At 37.0% G+C, this 17,676-nt stretch overlaps 1 protein-coding gene across 3 annotated transcripts in view; it reads right to left on the reverse strand.

The window, feature by feature from the left end:
• The window catches only part of TASP1 (taspase 1), a 107,088-nt gene that overhangs the window by 87,945 nt on the left and 1,467 nt on the right, over positions 1-17,676 (reverse strand). For all 3 annotated transcript variants that reach the window (XR_009485657.1, XM_059840659.1, XM_059840658.1), the window contains exons 2-6: positions 16,211-16,428; positions 14,521-14,588; positions 12,965-13,033; positions 5,218-5,338; positions 4,032-4,116 (exon numbers count right to left, since the gene is read on the reverse strand). Coding sequence is in view for 2 of the 3 variants with exons in the window: in XM_059840659.1 (XP_059696642.1) it covers positions 4,032-4,116; positions 5,218-5,338; positions 12,965-13,033; positions 14,521-14,588; positions 16,211-16,355 (488 nt within the window). In the remaining variant the exon portion in view is untranslated. The remainder of the gene's footprint in view (positions 1-4,031; positions 4,117-5,217; positions 5,339-12,964; positions 13,034-14,520; positions 14,589-16,210; positions 16,429-17,676) is intronic.

Below are 17,676 nucleotides of genomic sequence, written 5' to 3' on the forward strand. Positions count from 1 at the left end.
TTTTACAGCTGCCTTTTTAATACTTAAAACCAGAAAATGTCACTAGCATTCTATGAAGAATGCAAAAAAGCACCCAAGAGCATCTCCTAACTTATGTGAAGTGACTTTTAGTTTATTCACATTTCTGTCCTTAATCCTTAGATTCCTTTCCCTCCCAGAACACATACAGTTTTAGTTCTAAAGAGTCTTTAAATCAGAGCAGAAAACTAATTGGGGCTCCATATCACCACAGAGATCATCCACCTTTTTTAAACTGTTCAGTTTGGATCTTTAAAGGGCACTGTAATCACAGAAAAGTTAAAATAAACTTTTTACAAGACAAACAGCATCAGGATCTCAATGCTTTGTTGTCTGCACATAAAAACAAAACTACCACCAAGCTTGATTAACTGGGGGAGAGGGAAGAAGGAATAAAGCCAGTGCACTATAGAAAGCAGTCAAAACCACCCCAAGCTTCAAAAGCCTTCAGGCTAATTCAAAATACAAATTTCCAAAGGGAGGGGGAAAACAAATACATAAACAAAGGATGAATGAGTTTATTCTCTGCTACTCTGAAAACTGGGTCTGCACAAACAGGACATAAAGATCTTTCTTGCAAATATATCAGACAGAGTACTCTGTAATTCTTACAGGCTGAGAACACAGAAGATGAAAACACCCTCCCAGCAAGGAGGTGCTGCTCAGATGTGCTTTCCAGTGCCAGGCACACTAGGCCATATTAATAGAAAATATAAGTAAAGGCCCCTAAGATGGTATTTTTAGGCAATTTTCTCCAAGAACATGATTATGCTGGTGCTGAATACTTCAAACAGGACCATTTAATATGGGCTGTAAGGAACAGGCTGCTCCAAGCTCAACAGAAGTGTCAGAAGGTTTGGGTCATGGTCAATGTGATCTGCATGGCAATAAACACACTTTGTAACATTTTATCATAAAATGCAGCAATCACTCTGAAATCAGTGTTACAAAGAAGAAATTGTTCCGAAGAAACACAGAGCAGGGATAAAAGGTGGTGTGTTTTTATTCCCTCTGGGAACTCTAGGCACTGCCCTACTGGTTACACAATGTTTGTATCCTGCACATTACAGAGTAAAGCTGTGCAGCAATTACAAATCTCTGCATATCCCAAGGAGGGGGGAAACCTAAGAAGGAATTATTTCCCATATAGCTATTATTGAGAAAGGGATATGGACATGGACTTAATGTCAGTGCTACTAAGGAGTTCTAAAAGAGGAGGCATTTAAGTGCATTTGGGCTGTACTGCAAATCTTACCAATTCTTACATTTAAGAGCAGACAGATGTAAAGAAGCCTTTTTACTTAGGTCAAGGTTTCACAGCAGGGAACAAAAAATCTTCAAGCTTATTACTACAAAGCATCTAATCCATTACTCTGTGCTCAAACACCACTTTCAAAGGTTCATCTAGTTTGTAACCATGCAATTACCAAAGTACTTTCTTTTGTAAAGTTATACAAGGAACAGGAATATCTTACAGGAGATTATGCAATATTTACTTTTCCTTCATTATTATTTTCTGTTCCTTCATCAGAGAAAATCCTGACAACACCAAGCTGAATAAAGTATGACAGAAAGATGTCAGGACCTCAGAGGTTTCAACAACTGCACCATGCATTCAGGGTTTATCTACAATTTTTAAATTCTATTTGGATAGTGGAATTCTGTGTTTTAAATAACACAACTAGAGATTGATCCAGAAGGACACACTCTACAGAGCAATTTACAGCACATTAGATACATCAGTTCAGACACTTGATCCCTCCATCACAATTAGCTTATCATCTCTGAATAACTTAATTCATACTCATTGAAACTTCTGCTATGGAAAATCAGAAATATACCACTTTGAACTGGTTTTGAACTGCCACTGTGAAAATGTATTTACAGGGATAAACAGGCCAAGCAAACTATCTCCACTCTTCTTTTATAGTGAAAGAACTCCCTAATGCCACTTTTACTAACCCCACACCTCCTGAATTTTTCCTGTTTGGTCATGTGCCAAACATTTTTGGCAGCAAACATGAAGCTAGCTTAGATCATGTAGCCTCTACCACAGGCTTCTTTAAGCAGGTTCTTAGGCCAAAAAGTATCTGGAAGATTCCCCAATACACTGTGTGCAAGTGAGAAACAAGATGAAAATCGTGTATCTTTACAATTAAAAATCACCTCCTAGGAATCCAAAGTATGGCTAATCTTTTGTCATTTGACTCTAAGTATTCCCAGCTTTGGCAGGAATATATTTCAGTCCCAAAACAATGTGTCATGCCAACCCCAGCCAGAAAGGCAAGACATGAAATCCTCCATTCCATCACCTTTAATGCACATGAACTTTATCATTCTGACCTTGGCATATCCTGTGTGTATAGAAGCATCCACCACAGCAAGCCCAAAGCATAACCCATCATATCCCACTAGTACAGACTGTTTCCAGGATAAAAAAATTGCCTTAATAAGATGTGCATTCAAAATCCAGAAGGGGGAAAAGAGGAAATGAAAATATTTATCAGGTAACCCAAGTGCACAACATTTGCACAATAAACTGCATGCCTTGGTTCCAAAGACAGCTCATCTCTCACCCTGAGATCTGAGCTACCCTGCCTTTAAAAGCATCTGCCAGCCTTGCAGAGTCCTCAAAAGATTTAGTCGTGTCCTTGGGGGCAAGAGGATATAGTTCCTTTTCCACTCAGTATTTTTAAAGTAATAGCACCATAAACTAGGTCATAAAGTCACAGCATAATATCCAAGTGCTCTTCCTTACAATAATTCTATAGAACACTGATGATACAAGTAAAACAATCCCAAGTGCTTGCTCCTGTAGCTGACTTCAGCAATACTTCTGGAACATCAAAAAAACACATTTCACACTCATTTCACATTCTAATGTACCTCAGCAAAGCCTCATTTTCTCCTGACAGCTAAAGAAATGAGCAGCTAACAGCTACTGAACATAAAGTTCCTATTCTTTAGTAAACCTCTCCACAATCACTCTGTTCTTTATCCATTAAACAAAAGTGTTTAAAAGGCAAAATTTGCCTGTTGATGGTTTGATTTCAAGGTGGCTTTTTTTGATCTATGAACTTTTTTTGCACATGACAGAACACTGAAATCCTCACTGTTTAAATTGGAATACTGCACCACCCAGCTATAGGCTACTTGGCTAACTTTACAGAACACTACAGTCAGGAAAGTAAAATTTGTAAATCTAATACATACATCTTTTTAAACTACATAAATGCTGGCTTAATTCTTTTGCAAATACTGACCACTAGTTGGCAAAGGGCAGCAAATACTGCCACAGGTATGATAACTGATTATAGCAATTAATATGAATAAATTATTTGAGTTCTCTACCTGTCAATTAAAACTGCTAATGAAAATAAGGTGGTTTTAAGAACAATCAACTCTGACACATTTCTTGGATTCTTTCCAAAGTGAGGCAATACCATTTGGAGTTATTCTGTGTTTAATACTTACCTCTTCCATTTAAGTTTTATATCCATTTTAATGAGGGACTGTTGGTTCTTATTTTTGTTGTAAATACTATTAAATTTATCTTTAAAATATGAGGAAGTTGCTAAATGCTGCACATTTCCACAAAGCCACAAAGGCAGTAAAACAGGATATTTTTTCCATACTTATTAAAAACTGTTGCTTTTTGTTAAAGGTAGACAGAGGCAAAGGCAGTAGAATTTCCATTTAATCTTGATGTTTTGGGGAATTTTTCAAAAGGCTACAGTAACAAACATAAGAATTAAGTATGACAACTGGAAATAATCAGACAGACAGAAACTATCACAAAATGATGTTGCCATCTACATCTAATACTTCCTTCCACTGAGTGCATAAGAAGTTTCAAGATGAGAGAACAAAGCTTATCTTACTTTTTAAAGACACACTATCACTGGTATGTAAAACAGCACCAGCCTTCCTGGGTGAGATAAAACCTTCAAATATTGCATCCATGCAGTAGAGATGAAAGACCAAAGGAAAGTCAAGCAGAACAAAGCAATTACCAAGGTGGAATTCTGCCAGCAGAGAGTTTCCCCTTCTGCCCTTCACACAACAATCTATTTGCAACCGAAACTGGATTCTTGATTCCTAAAAAAGAAAAATTAGCAAAAAATGGGAACAAAACATTAAAATATTTTCCCTCATAGCACTATAGAGTTCATTTTGGCAGTGGAACTCAGATTGTCAAGTAATTAAGAGACACCTTATGTTTCAATGTAGTAACAACATTTTCAGTTTTCCCTTCACATGCTGCTGGTAGTGACAAGCCTTCCAGTCAACACCTCCCCCACATTTTTTAAAAAGAACAAACCATATTGAAATAGGGGGGGTGATCTCCTACCAGAGAAATCTCATGTAAAATCTATTTTATCTAAGGGTCAAAGATGTTTGTAAGCATTAATTTTTCCAGGTGGAATTTTCATTTGGATCTATCTGGCCAGAACAGAAACTACAGGACTCGGGCTTAGCTGTCTCTCACTCTCAATTTCCTCCTTCCCCATGGTTGGAAGGATACATTTTGTAACAAACAAGGCTTGAAACACTTAATTTTACTATTTATTTTACATTTAGATCTACATGAGGAAGCTATTACCACAGTTTAGAACTACTCTAGGAAAAAGAACAAAGCTTGAAATCTTGTCAGAAAAGCTATTCAATAGTAACAGCTAAGGCTGCTCATACACTTTGAATGAAACCTCAACAATCCCTGTTTGGGACTTTATATTTCTTTTATACTGAAAGCTAAAACTAGAAAAAAGAGAGAAACACATTAGTTCTCATATTAAGTAAGTCCCATAGGCAAATAAATTGCTTGAGCACAAAAAGAAATAAAAAGTCTAATTGAAATACTTATAATACTTTTTAACAACTGAATTTTATTACAAAATTATCATTCCTCAAAATCATCTCAACAAACTAAGTTCCACTGTGAATACTGTGTGGTATCACACAATTGTGCTAGGACAAAGGATTATCAGTGAACTAATAAGACAACGTGCTACACAAAGAAATTAACACAAACCAGCACTTCAGGGAGGAGGAATGCCTCCCCCCTTTTTAAAGGAGAAGAATCTATTTAAACATAGCAGAATTTACAATGTGTCCCCCCTTCAAATCAGTAACAAAAACCCCAGAACTGATCTTTGCACTTAAATCAGCAGTTAGCTTTAGAATACATAATTAACATACCACTCAGTGCTCCAACAGCTCCAAAATTCAGTGACTTTCCATCCATTATACTGGCATCACATTCTATCTCACCCAGAAGGTTTAGGTTAGATCCCAATCCTGCATTTGTAAAAGGAGAATCCTAAAAATAAGAATAGAACACTATAAGGCCACATCCATTAGAGATTAGATGCAAACCTCTGTGTAACTGATCTGATGGCACTGATCTTGGTGCAGTGCATTTTCTCATTTTAGTAGTTCAATCTTCCACCACAAAAACAAAGGCAATTTGAACAGAGCATCTAAAATTACTACCATGGACAGCTTTCACCTCTGTAGGGTGTGATACATCTCAAATGTAATGAAGCACTAATATATAAACCAATCACCTAACAATTAAAGATGATCATTTCGATGCAAGCAAAAGCCTTACAACACAAGTGAAAATCTCTCCCTCCCCCAAAGTACACACTTGGCTTGGTCTTTAACCCATCAAGTAACAAATAACATCTTGTAATCACTGCACAGACCAGTCCACCTTTGAAACTCCCAAGTATGACACTACAGCAAAACAGAACTGTCCTTTTTCAGAACATTCTAAGCCCATGACTGCAGCTCCACATGCAGAAATGATGAACTGGCATCCTAAACTCCACTTGGTAAAATTCCTATTTGACCATTAGCACAGGGACTGTGGTCTGGAAGCTTCTTGACTAAAAACCAATTCCTATTTCATACAAACTATGGAACAACATTTTAACAACATCATAAAGCTAACTCCTTTTTTGTTAACACCTTCTGTGGCTTTTAACAAACCCAAGGTTGTCAAAGAGTAAGTTCTGCATGCTAGAACTAAACCCCATTTTTACACCTCCATTTCATCAGAGCATCCCCATGACTTTAAAACCACAACATTTCAAAGCAGCACAGTTCAGCAGTCTCAGTGCCAGCTCAATACAATCCTCTCTTCTGTATGCAAGGAATATAGGACAAAAACAATAGCTAAATCCAATTTCAGAGAGATGCTGCATGCTTTCAGAGTTTCCTATCTTTAAATTACAGCAGTGTAACAATCTGATGTGACAAAGAACATGTTTGTCTAGACCACCTGTGTACTGTAGAAGTATGGTATCCCATTTCACTGATGAGTAATAAAAGCTGAACCAGGAAACAAATTATTGGAAACAGCTCAAAGTTCTATCTTACATTTTAAATTAACTGGATGGGGTTTGAACATTCAAATTTGCAATGAATTTAAAGAAATAAGAGAGGTGAACACATAGAAATGAAAAATAAATCTGGTGTCAGTTAGCTTTTATTAACTTTCAAATCAGCAAGTAGTGACTAAATTCAAAATCTGTTCTGCAAGATGTTGATTCAAATTTACAGAGACATGTAAAGAGTTCTAAGTGTTTAAGTCACCAAAACACTATCTTTGTGAGGACTCATGAATACAAGATCCCTGATTAATACATAATCGTGAAACTGACCTTCATTTTCTGCTTTTTCCTTCTGCAGCTGCTGCTGATTTTATCCTAGATTTTATCCTATTTTATCCCATACCACAACACTTCCTCCAATTCACTGTGTATATTCATTTTGTTGTTTATTATGACAGCAACACCTCACAGCAAGTAAGTAAATTTGAAAAGATTTTAGGATAATGAAACATTGACAGTTTAGAGTGCACAAACAATTTTCTGTAGAAAGGGGATGGGTGGGGGAAAATATGTTTAGAAACAGATGATAGCCTGGAAAAGGCAGAAGATTCAGAGTGGCTGCTGGCTTAACTGGCTTCAGTGCTCCCCAGGCTCTACAAATATGAAGAAAAATAAGTCAGTCAAGTGTAGGAAAAAAGGGAGCAGAGAAGTGGTGGAAGGAACTGAAAGCAAACCATGAAAGGTATTTAGAAGACAAAGTAAAACCAGGAATGCTTAGGATGACCAATGCTTGCTCCTAGTGCTGTCCAAGCCCTCAGCCCCTGGGTAATCAGAGTGCAAAGACCCACGAGTCTAGAGACAAATCTCTCATGTTCTGCTCCAAACACATTCACTCAGTGCATTAGACTTAAAAGAATGAGCAAAGAGGAAAATGTTGTGCTCCACAGATTTGTTGCTGCCAAAGCAGGATAACAGCTGTCTCTAAGAGTAGATGTCATGACCAAATCAAGAGAGTAAGAAGAACCCACCAGAAAGAAGTCCTGGTAACACTGTCCAGAACCCCTCAGCACTCAAGGCACAAAGGTCTCTACCATCTGGTAAAGGTAATAATCAAAAGAGGCCAGGGAAAAAATACAGGATACAGAGTTCACTTTATTTCTAAGGATCTCCATGTGCTACATGCTTTGGCATAGCACCTTCACTGGCACAACCTCAAGGATGCACCAAGACATAATTTACTCAGAGGATCTAAGAACAAAGAGAACATCACCTATTTCTCCCTACAGAATATTTATTAGAATACTACAAAATTTTTGATAAATAAGAACTCCACACCAATTTGCAGGTGTCTCTTTGGTGGGGTAACTCTCATATTAGGACTCAAAAGGAATCTTACCAGCAACAACATGAGTAACTTCTCCAGTAAAAAGAAATAAAGACCAAATTCCAAGCATCTGTTCAAAATTTCTGTGGAGTTTCAATTAGCTTTAGAATCAGATTGCATTCAATTAAGAAAACAGGCTTAGAATTCCTAAGAGGAAGATGGTTTAACTTCACACATCTGAAAGACAATCTGAAAACAACTTTAGAGAAACTGGGTGTGAACCCCTGGAATTTTTTATAGCTACCTGAGTTTCTCTGAGGTGAGATAAAAGCCTTTGAAACAAGGTGGGGGAAAACCTTTATAGAAAAATGGAAACAAGACCTTCACACCTACTTCTATGAATAGGCAAAGACATGAAATACACCACACAAATACAATCTCTACTTGAAAACATAAATCTCTGCGAAGTTTGACCAAAAGATTTCAAGAGTCTGATATGCAAGTGTAAAAATATAATGTATGAACATTAAGGTGTATTTTGAAATGAAAATTCAAAACTTACAAGGAATGCAGAAACATTTAAACAGAAGCATGAATGTCTTTAAAGAGGCAAGAAACAAACTGACCTAAGTAAAAGTCTCTTCATGCCCTCAGACAGAAAAGGGCAGCACTCCAAGACCTGACTACCAGAAAATGGGGAAGAACCCAGCCAAAGAATTTGTCCAGGAAAAGGAAGGACAGGAAAATAGAAAAAGGTATCTTCAGGAATATACTTTTATTTAAGACCACAGAAGCAATCAGCCTTTGTGTTTCTAAGGAAACTGAAAAATACAAGTAAACAAGCCAAGCCTGAGCTTTTCATGTTAACAGCAAGCCTTGCCACCATAGAGCACTAAGTAAGAAGAGAGAAAAGACAAACAAATGGCTATTCAAAGCATTTTAACAAAATCTAACTCTCCAGTTATGTGAAAAACACTAGACTTCCTGGCAATGACTCCACAAAGTGTCTCTAACTTACCAAGTAAACCTGTAGCAAAAGAGGTAAGAGAAAGCTTAAGAGGTGAAATAAGAGTTTTGTTTTCCCAAGTTACCCATCTTGCAAAAACTCTCAAGCTTCTGAGGGCATCATTTTTAATAACAGAATCCTTTATACTTCAAAATTTATTTATAAATGTTCTGGCAGCAAAAACAGGCATCCTGGAATTTCTAGCCGTGGTCAAATTTGGAATGCTTGAAGATGTTACTCAGCTCTGTAACACATCTAAGCAAACAGTTAAAATGCTTGGTTTTCAATGAACATGAAAGAACATTCCATCCATCCTTGATACAGCTTTGGCCATGGCTTATTTGTAACTTCTAAAACAAAACCAAAGTCTACAGGCACTTCTTTCCACATACTGTAATTTTAGAAGTTATTTTTCTGTGAGAATTTCATGACAATCAATAGTCTACAAGGATGAGTCGCATCCCATTCAATTACATGAGCAAAAATGGTTTTAGACAACACTTTTGTCACAAATTACTGTTGCTCACTCTGCAGCAAAGCATCACAGTAATGCTTTTAACTGGAATTAACAACTTCCAGTTCATTTCCCATTACAAGTTCATCTATGGTGACTGCCTTAATACAACAAGGATGCTTCTCCTTGAAAGAGAAATCCTTGGGACTAAGACTGTATATTCAAAAGTCTTAACTACTAGGAAAACAATAATAAAAAAAAACCAGAAAAAACAATTCCTCAACAAAAAGGTTCTTTCACTGCAAAATTTTGCTGACAACATAGAAACACACTGCTTGAGTATAACAGATCCAAAACATTCTTTGCATGGATCCACAATGACAACATGCAAAATAAACTGAGCAATTTCAGTTGCAAGGAGATTGGAACCCAAAATGTGACATCCACTTCCCCATTAATCACATTAATTCCCAATTCAAATTATCTTCATAAAGAATGTTCTACTAAAGTCAGATAAAGAAATATGTAATCTATATACATACCAGTAAAGGATTACACTAAACTTAGAAATAATTTGAAGTATTCATCATTCTTTACAACCACTGTATGTTCCCAGCACCAGCAGACTTCATTAAGTGCTCCATAGTCAAAGAAAAGCTTTAAATTGTATCATTTTCTCACAGCCAGATATAAACGCAAATCAACATGTGGTTTTACTGAAAACAGCATGATTTAAGTGAGTTGTATGGGGTTGCCTCCCCCTCACAAAAAAAAAACCCTGTTTAATAATTTCATTGTGTTTCAAGAATCATCCAGGCATCATATGGTGGCTGATAGCAAGAGTGCAAAAATTAACAGTACTGCAATAATGTAAACAGAGTAAATAATGAGTCTTATGAAATACCTTGTCCAGAGCATTTTATTACCAAAGGCTGATAGAGGTAGCATGTGCATTTGTTTCTCTGCAATACCAGAGCTCTCAAACCACAAAACCCACCAGGCTTAATGACCTCATCAAATACAGCTGATGCTTATGAAGACCAGCACAGTTGTTTTAACAATATTCTGTGTCAGTCTTGTTCCTTTGCAAAAGAAATCCACCTTTTCCTCTAGTTAACTATTACCATTATTCTTGTATTCACAGAACACCATTTCACTTGAGAGTTGCACAGTCCAACAAGGAAAGGCTATTCTTTCTGCACTTAGAGCCTGGACAAATAAAACACAGACAGCATACCACAAGCAAACTGTCAGCTTGCTCATAAAAGATCAAGAGCAACTCTTGTGCCTCAACAACTCTTTGAAGTGATGCCTTTTGGATGAGCTGCAATCCTCTGTAGCAGGAGTTCTGTAATTGAGTGGAACTGAGGAAAAAAATTCATCTTTTGTGAGATTTCCATGAAAAGATATTTGTGCCTTGCAAAGATTACAAATGTTTGGAAGACAGCATTGAAAGTCTGAGAGAACTGTAAAAGTGATTAAATATTTCAGATAAACTCATAGCAATGTGCCCTGTGGAACCCAAAATATCAAGAAGTTACAGTCAGTATACTTTACAGTGAAATCTGTTATTATTTAATACAATATTCTGTTGTTCTGCATCTTCATTTGTGTTACAGGGAGACAACACTAACAGTTTCACACAGATTTTTGTTATTTATTTGCCAAGTTCAAATGCTAAAACACATTGTTTATGCTAAAGCATAAACAAAAGGGAGTGACAGCTCACTAGAGAGACCAACACAAACCTGTATTTTTACTCATAAAACTTTGCAATTAATGAGAAAAACTATTCTGATTGCTTTGTTGAACTTGCCACGTGTAGTCTGTTTGCCATAGAGCAACAGAAAAACCACCAGTACTAAAGCAGAAGATGCAGCTCCAGGAATGACAGAGATGTCAGGAGGTATTCAGAACGAGGTATGAGCAGATACAAACTGTTCCATATTTTGGAAGCTGACAGTTTAACACTTGGGAGTTTCTCATACCAGATCCAAAAAACTGCCACTGCAAACCACACCATTTTCTGGCTGGGGTACAAATTTGACTTTTCCTCAATGTAACTGCATAACTAACTACTTTAATCTACAAGAAGGCCAAATCCTAAATCCTGTACTCCCTATTCCAGTAACAGACAGAACCTTCAATTAAGAGATTATATAAATCACTTAATGAATAAATGAAAGCAAATAATTACATTAATGACTGCACTACAACCTGGACAAAATAACATTTTATCTTAAAAACAGGAAAAGGGGAAAAAAAATATGTTTTTGTGCAACAGAACACATAAAAATGCTACCTAAGACAACTGCCAAACAAGAAAGGGGAATGATAGCAGGCATCAGCACAGTAGTGGCAAGACAGATAAGGAGAAAATGGTTTCTGATTGAAGTAACTGGAAAAAACTTTTTCATTTCATCTTAGAGCCATAACTTGTTCTACAGAAGCTACTTCAGAGTATTCATATCTACTAAAGAAAAAGGAAAGTCTCTTGGGGATAACAAAAACACACAAACTATTTACCCCAGACACAGCTACAGAGAGATCTACAACTGTTTGGTTAAGCTTCTCAAAGTATGTTTTTCTCTGTAGCTCAGGAACACAATGAAAATCACAACCCAAAGCAGATTTTTATTTTTGTTTTCCACTGAGGAGGGAGCTGACACACAAACCAGTCTCATGGAGTGAGAGCAGCCAGCCTCAGTGAGCTTAGGGAAGTGCATGGTAAAGAATTCCATTAGAGAGACACTCACTGCTTTCTGTGAGCTATACTCTAACATGTAAGATAACACATGAAAGCATATTTGAACAGCTCAGGGAGACCCACAGGAGGGCTAAAAGCCAAGGCACTTGCCAAGCTCACAGTGTGACTGAAGCCTTGGCTCCCAGTCAGCATGTCTAACACATACTGAAGAATGCACTTACTGCCTGCCTTACGCTAGCCCCACCAAGTACATTAATGAACACTTTGCCAACATCTGGAGAAGCAAATCCACTGCTAATCCTCTTGGAATACTACCATAAATTCCAAGTGCAGGAAGTTATTTTTACAGTACAACACGTACCTTGCTTTCCTTTTTTTCTTTTTCTTTTTTTTTTTTTTTTTTTCTAATAAAGTTGGAGAGAAAGCAATTACTACTTACAGGAGAAGAAGAATACCTGTTCCCATCATTACTGTCATGAGTGATTAGTGGATCTGGGACAATGACCAAACTGCTTCATTTACCACCCAGAAATGTTTCGCTTTACTCACTTCTACATTATTTCATGGGGACCTTCACTGAAGGCAGATGCTATAAAAACCTTATCACTCCAAAAAGAAACTTTTCCAAAAACCTCACCAGAAGCTGCTCATCAAGATGTTCCATCTTAATTAACAAGTACTATTTTGAAATAAAAACATGACTTCCCCTATTCCTCTACACATATTTTGTCATAATAATCAGAACCAGTAGGATATATTTTCCCTCTCTAAGAAGCAGAGCCAAAGCAACCTGTCTGTACTCAGCATGCCAGAAATGAAGCTCCTTACAAAGTGTTCAATAAGTCTTTAATCACTGCATTTATTCTTAAAGGGTAAAGACTACCTGATAAGGCATATCTAAAATGACAACCAAATTGCACCAACTAGAAAACTTTTATTCAGTCTCCATTTTAATAAGGTAATTAAACACATTTACACCAACATACAGTGAAAAAGCAAAAGATAAAATCAGTAGCACAAAAACAAATGCACATGAGCCCATTTAATACCCCCCCTACAGAAAGGTCTGGCAAGATTCACCCAAGAGGTATATTTACTACTAGTCAGAAATTCGTACCTCTAATTCTATAAGTGCTGCAGTCACTGCATCTGTTGCAAGGGCACCAGCCTGTAGCTTTTCAATTGCCTGTAAAACACAAGTTTTAGCTGATGATTAGGAAATTCTACTATTTTGTGACTGAGCTCTACATTTTCCTACTCCTGTACAAAATAAAATCTTCACCAAATTAGTTGAAAATGTAAGAGGGTGTAAGAACAAGAGGCACTGGAAAAAGTCAGTATGAACCATATGAGGGCAGATCTGAAGATATGATTTTACTATACTATGACACTGTGACACTGCATTTAGTAGCAGATTTCTGCATAGACAAATTTCTATCAAAATAACTTCTCATACTTCATGTCCTCAAACACCAAATGTTTCAGTCAACAAGTTTCAACTTTTCCTTCCAAGATTCAACAATTTCTAGTACCACATATAGCAATTATCATAAAATTGAAGAGAACTTCACCACCTCATCTAAAAGCCAGCACAAATCATGTAAGATAGTGTTACCTTCAAATTACATACACACACAACAGTGAACTTGTAGAGCCTAACAGTATTTATTAGATCCATAGTGAACAAGACCTTACAGTCAAACTTTCTCAGGGAACCCCAGAAAACAACTCTGGCTGCAAGACAAACCTGAAATTTTTTGTTCTTCACAGAAGTTATTGATGTTGGCTACTCAGCTCAAGAGTAGCTACACAGAATCTCAAATTGGACTTGAATTCAACAGCAGATTTCACATAACTAGCTGGAAAATGACTTTCACCAAGGCTAAAAAAGCCAGCGTTAAGTTTGGATGATTTGCGAGGGCTCTCATTACAAAATTAGATTGGTATTAGGATTGAGCAACAAACTGTAACACAAAGTGATAATTATCAGAGACCAACTCTGAGACTCTTCAAAAATCCTGCCAAGCTCCCAAGCTCCTTCTCCCTGGAGAAAGCAAAAGACATTAAAAATTTTAGAGAGAGGTCTTCCAGCTACTCATTCAACACTTAAAAGACAGGACTTGCCAGTTCCAAAGCAAAGTTCTTGGAAGAGATGAAAACATATTAATTTCAATGGAAATGAAAGTCTTGCCATTTCTGTTTCCAACTTTGATTTTTTTTTTTTTTTTTTGTTTTTGTTTTTTCCTGTTTTTACCTCCCTTCCTATTAAGAGGGTAAGAGCCATCAAGAATAAAATAATTATAGAAACCCAGAGCAACCTGGATGCTAGAGTTTATTTAAACTCTAAAGAGTGGACATGGAAGAAATCAATATACAGACACCCTACTTAGCTCCAGAAACCCCAGAAGAGCAGGAAGCTGTAGGAATACTCCTTGTAGGTACCACTGTGACCTTCTCTTGCTCTCCCACTGCTCATTTGGTGTCTGCTATTTACCAGCACTGATGAGAATGCTGATGTATCTCATGGCCACACACTGTCCTGTCTCTCTATCATCTTAACTGTTTCTGCTCTGTTCTCCCTCATTTCCTTCTATAAACACATAGAGTTCAAGAAGCCAAGTCCAGACATTTCTTGTGTACCCAGATCAGGATTGTGGAGCTGGTGACACATACCTTCTGGCAGGCTCTTTTGCACACATGCTTGTACTCTTTAGCTTTGGATTCAGAGTGATAACCTGCACCTGCAATTGAAACAAAAGGAAAACATATTATAGTACCTGGCAAACTCCAGCCTGTAGTTCACATAGAGATTTAAGACACAGGCAGATACAGTGTTCCTTACTCTGGATTACATTGGCATTTCCTTTTTCTGTCAATGATTGACAACTTTATGCATTCCAACACAGAATCAAACACACTCAGTAAAATACAGGATACAGATCATATATCCAGAAGCATGCAGGTATAAATATCAGCATCAATCTCTTCCTGTAAAAACCTTCCAAGAGATTCCAATTTCACTCATTCTTGGAGGATTTCCAGCATAGCTTTTTTCCTTACTGTCCATTATGGAGCAAAACCCTCAGTTTTAAGTCAAACTCTGATTTCCTTTCTTCCACAATTCTGCTTATTTTCTCATGTTTATGCTATGTTTTTAGAGCTTTTTACTCCTGACTTAGGAACAAGGAGTTCCTTCAAATGAAGATAATTCAGATTTTTCACCTTTTTCTTATTCTCAGTCTTTGTATCTATCCCACTGTATTGAACATTCTGCCCCATTCTGAAGCCACTGCCCCTATATCCATACCTGAAAAGTTTATCAATGTCACCATTCAACTAAATGCAGCATCAGAAAAACAAGAGTGCATGTATTCATCTCAATTACCCTTTGCTCACCTTTAGAAATATTAGTTTTGAGAAACTCTAACAAAATAAGTTTTAACACTAACACCAAAGTGACCCAGCAAAGGACACTATATTAAGCAATTTCATTTGCCCCTTAAAATAGAATACCAGGGTCATCAAATATCAACCCAGAATAAATTGTTTAAGGTCTGGGGCTGTTTTCTTAACCTTAATGATTTTATAAAGCAAGTGACATGTTGGCTTTTCAAATATTTTAGGAATGACCAGGCCACTTTGCTCTGTTTCACCTCATGTACTCACAGAGATGCTCAAAACAAATATACACCCAGATACAAGCATTGTTAATTTCATTATTCATAGTATTTAATAAAGAACCTATGAAAGAAGAATTTATGAGCAAGACACACAATACATAATTTTTGTATCAGATCTGAGTAGAGGAGCCCTTCATTACATGTGGGAAAGAACAAATGGTAACTCACTTAAACATGAACAAGATCAGAAAAATAGACTCAGAAGAAAAAAATGTCAGAAGGGTAAAAAGAGTTCTGCAACAAACAGCCCAAGACATTTCAGAAGGTCTTAACTGGACTGACCTCAAGGGCAAGCTAGACAAGAAAGCATCAGCAGTGAAAGGACTGTAATTGACCCTTCCATAGGTAAAGAAACAGACTGAAATATCTCCCTCATTTCGTAGGTTTGCCAAGCTTAGCAGACAAGTACAGAACCCCATGTTTTATAATAATTTACATTTAGGGGTTTTCTTTGTCAAGCAGAACAAAAATACCATCCAGAACACCCAAATAACAACATACTGATTGAGAGCCTCCAGTGCAACTTCCAATCAAACTCCTCATTCTGAGATGTGAACACAGAGTAAATGTCACTTTATTAGCACACTAGCAGTCCAAAGCCACTATAAAATTTTTGTTGCTATCTAGTTTGATATCAAAATATGCATTATTTCCATTCCAGCTGTTCTGCTTCCACATCTTACCTGCATGGACAAGCACAAATCCCACTCGTTTCCCTCTTTGGGTTTGCTTTGTTTCGGGCTCTTTGACCACCACTTTTACAGCTGTAACCTGAGATGATTTGGAAGGTAACACTTCTACTGAACTTATCCCTTTCTCCATGGTCATACATTAGGATCACCATCTTCTACTGGGAAGGAGCACACTTCCATTCAAAAATAAACTCTGGAGAGAAATCATCCTAAAACCAGATCAGATATATATGTTAGACACTGACTTCAAGAGATGAATTTCACACAAATAACCTCCCAAAGAACTTTTGGGAGAGAAGTTTGAACCAAGGGGAATACACCTCTCCAAAGCAGGGTTTCCAAGTGCTGCCTCTTCCCCAGCCAACAGCATTAATGAGACCAAAAATAATCAAAGCTCATGCTGCAAGCTGAAAGCAGCCTTTTCACTCCAACATAACTTGACCCTAATGATCATGCCAGACACTGGAAGGAACTGTTAATATAAGTTTTGCTTTCCATGGTGTCCTGTTCTCCAACAATACAACTAATTTCTCCACCCATCACATCTAACTGGCACATGACTAACCCTTTAAAACACCACACCTTTTCCTTTCTATGCAGGGAACACCTGTTTAAGATCCTATCATGAACTCCAATTCTTCTATACTGTTTCATCCCATCTCCTTATAATTCCCCACTAATTTGCAGCAGGAAAAGAAAAAAATATTAGGTTTTTTTTAATGACAAATTATTTCTGAAACAAAACCAAGTAAGCCTAAAACACTCAAATAATGTTTGTCTGGGTAAGCAGAGCTACCATGGCTACTAGTGAACCTCAACATGCTTAAGTCAAACTCCAATAATTTAGTAACTCTATTGGTTTTGATGGTTACCCTCAAGGTGCTAAGGAAATTAATGTTTATAGAAAGCTAATGGAAATTTTGTCAGTATTGTCTAGTACATGAAACAAAAAATAACAATACAGAATGATGTATTTATCAGGAGTTGCCAAACAAACTGTCTGTATTTACTGCTGCTTACTACATGTTACTCCTGACACAAAACCATTTGTTTGGCTCAGAAGGTAAAACAGAGACATTCCAAACACTGAATTACTTAAGGAAGTGAAGAGCATGTAGTGCAAATGCAGAAATGGAGAAAAATCTCTGTAATATATTAAGATAGCTTATATATTAATAACTAGATGAATTTTAAGGTCCTTTCAAACCCAAACCATTCCCTGACTCTCCACCTCTATATTCCAGTATAACATCTATCACTCCTACCATCTCAAAAAGGACTTTGTAACCCAGGAACACTGGAAGGTGAACAGAAGAGGAAAAATGAGATGTTTAATGCATAAGACTTACACCACTGACTCTTCAAATGCTATATGGCTTACTCCAGCAACTAAATACCACTCCACTTAAATGGCCCAAAGTATGTAAAAGACCTTTAGCACAATTCAGCACTGCCAC

This window comes from Haemorhous mexicanus, chromosome 3, assembly GCF_027477595.1.
Source record: "Haemorhous mexicanus isolate bHaeMex1 chromosome 3, bHaeMex1.pri, whole genome shotgun sequence".
NCBI classification, from domain to species: domain Eukaryota; kingdom Metazoa; phylum Chordata; class Aves; order Passeriformes; family Fringillidae; genus Haemorhous; species Haemorhous mexicanus.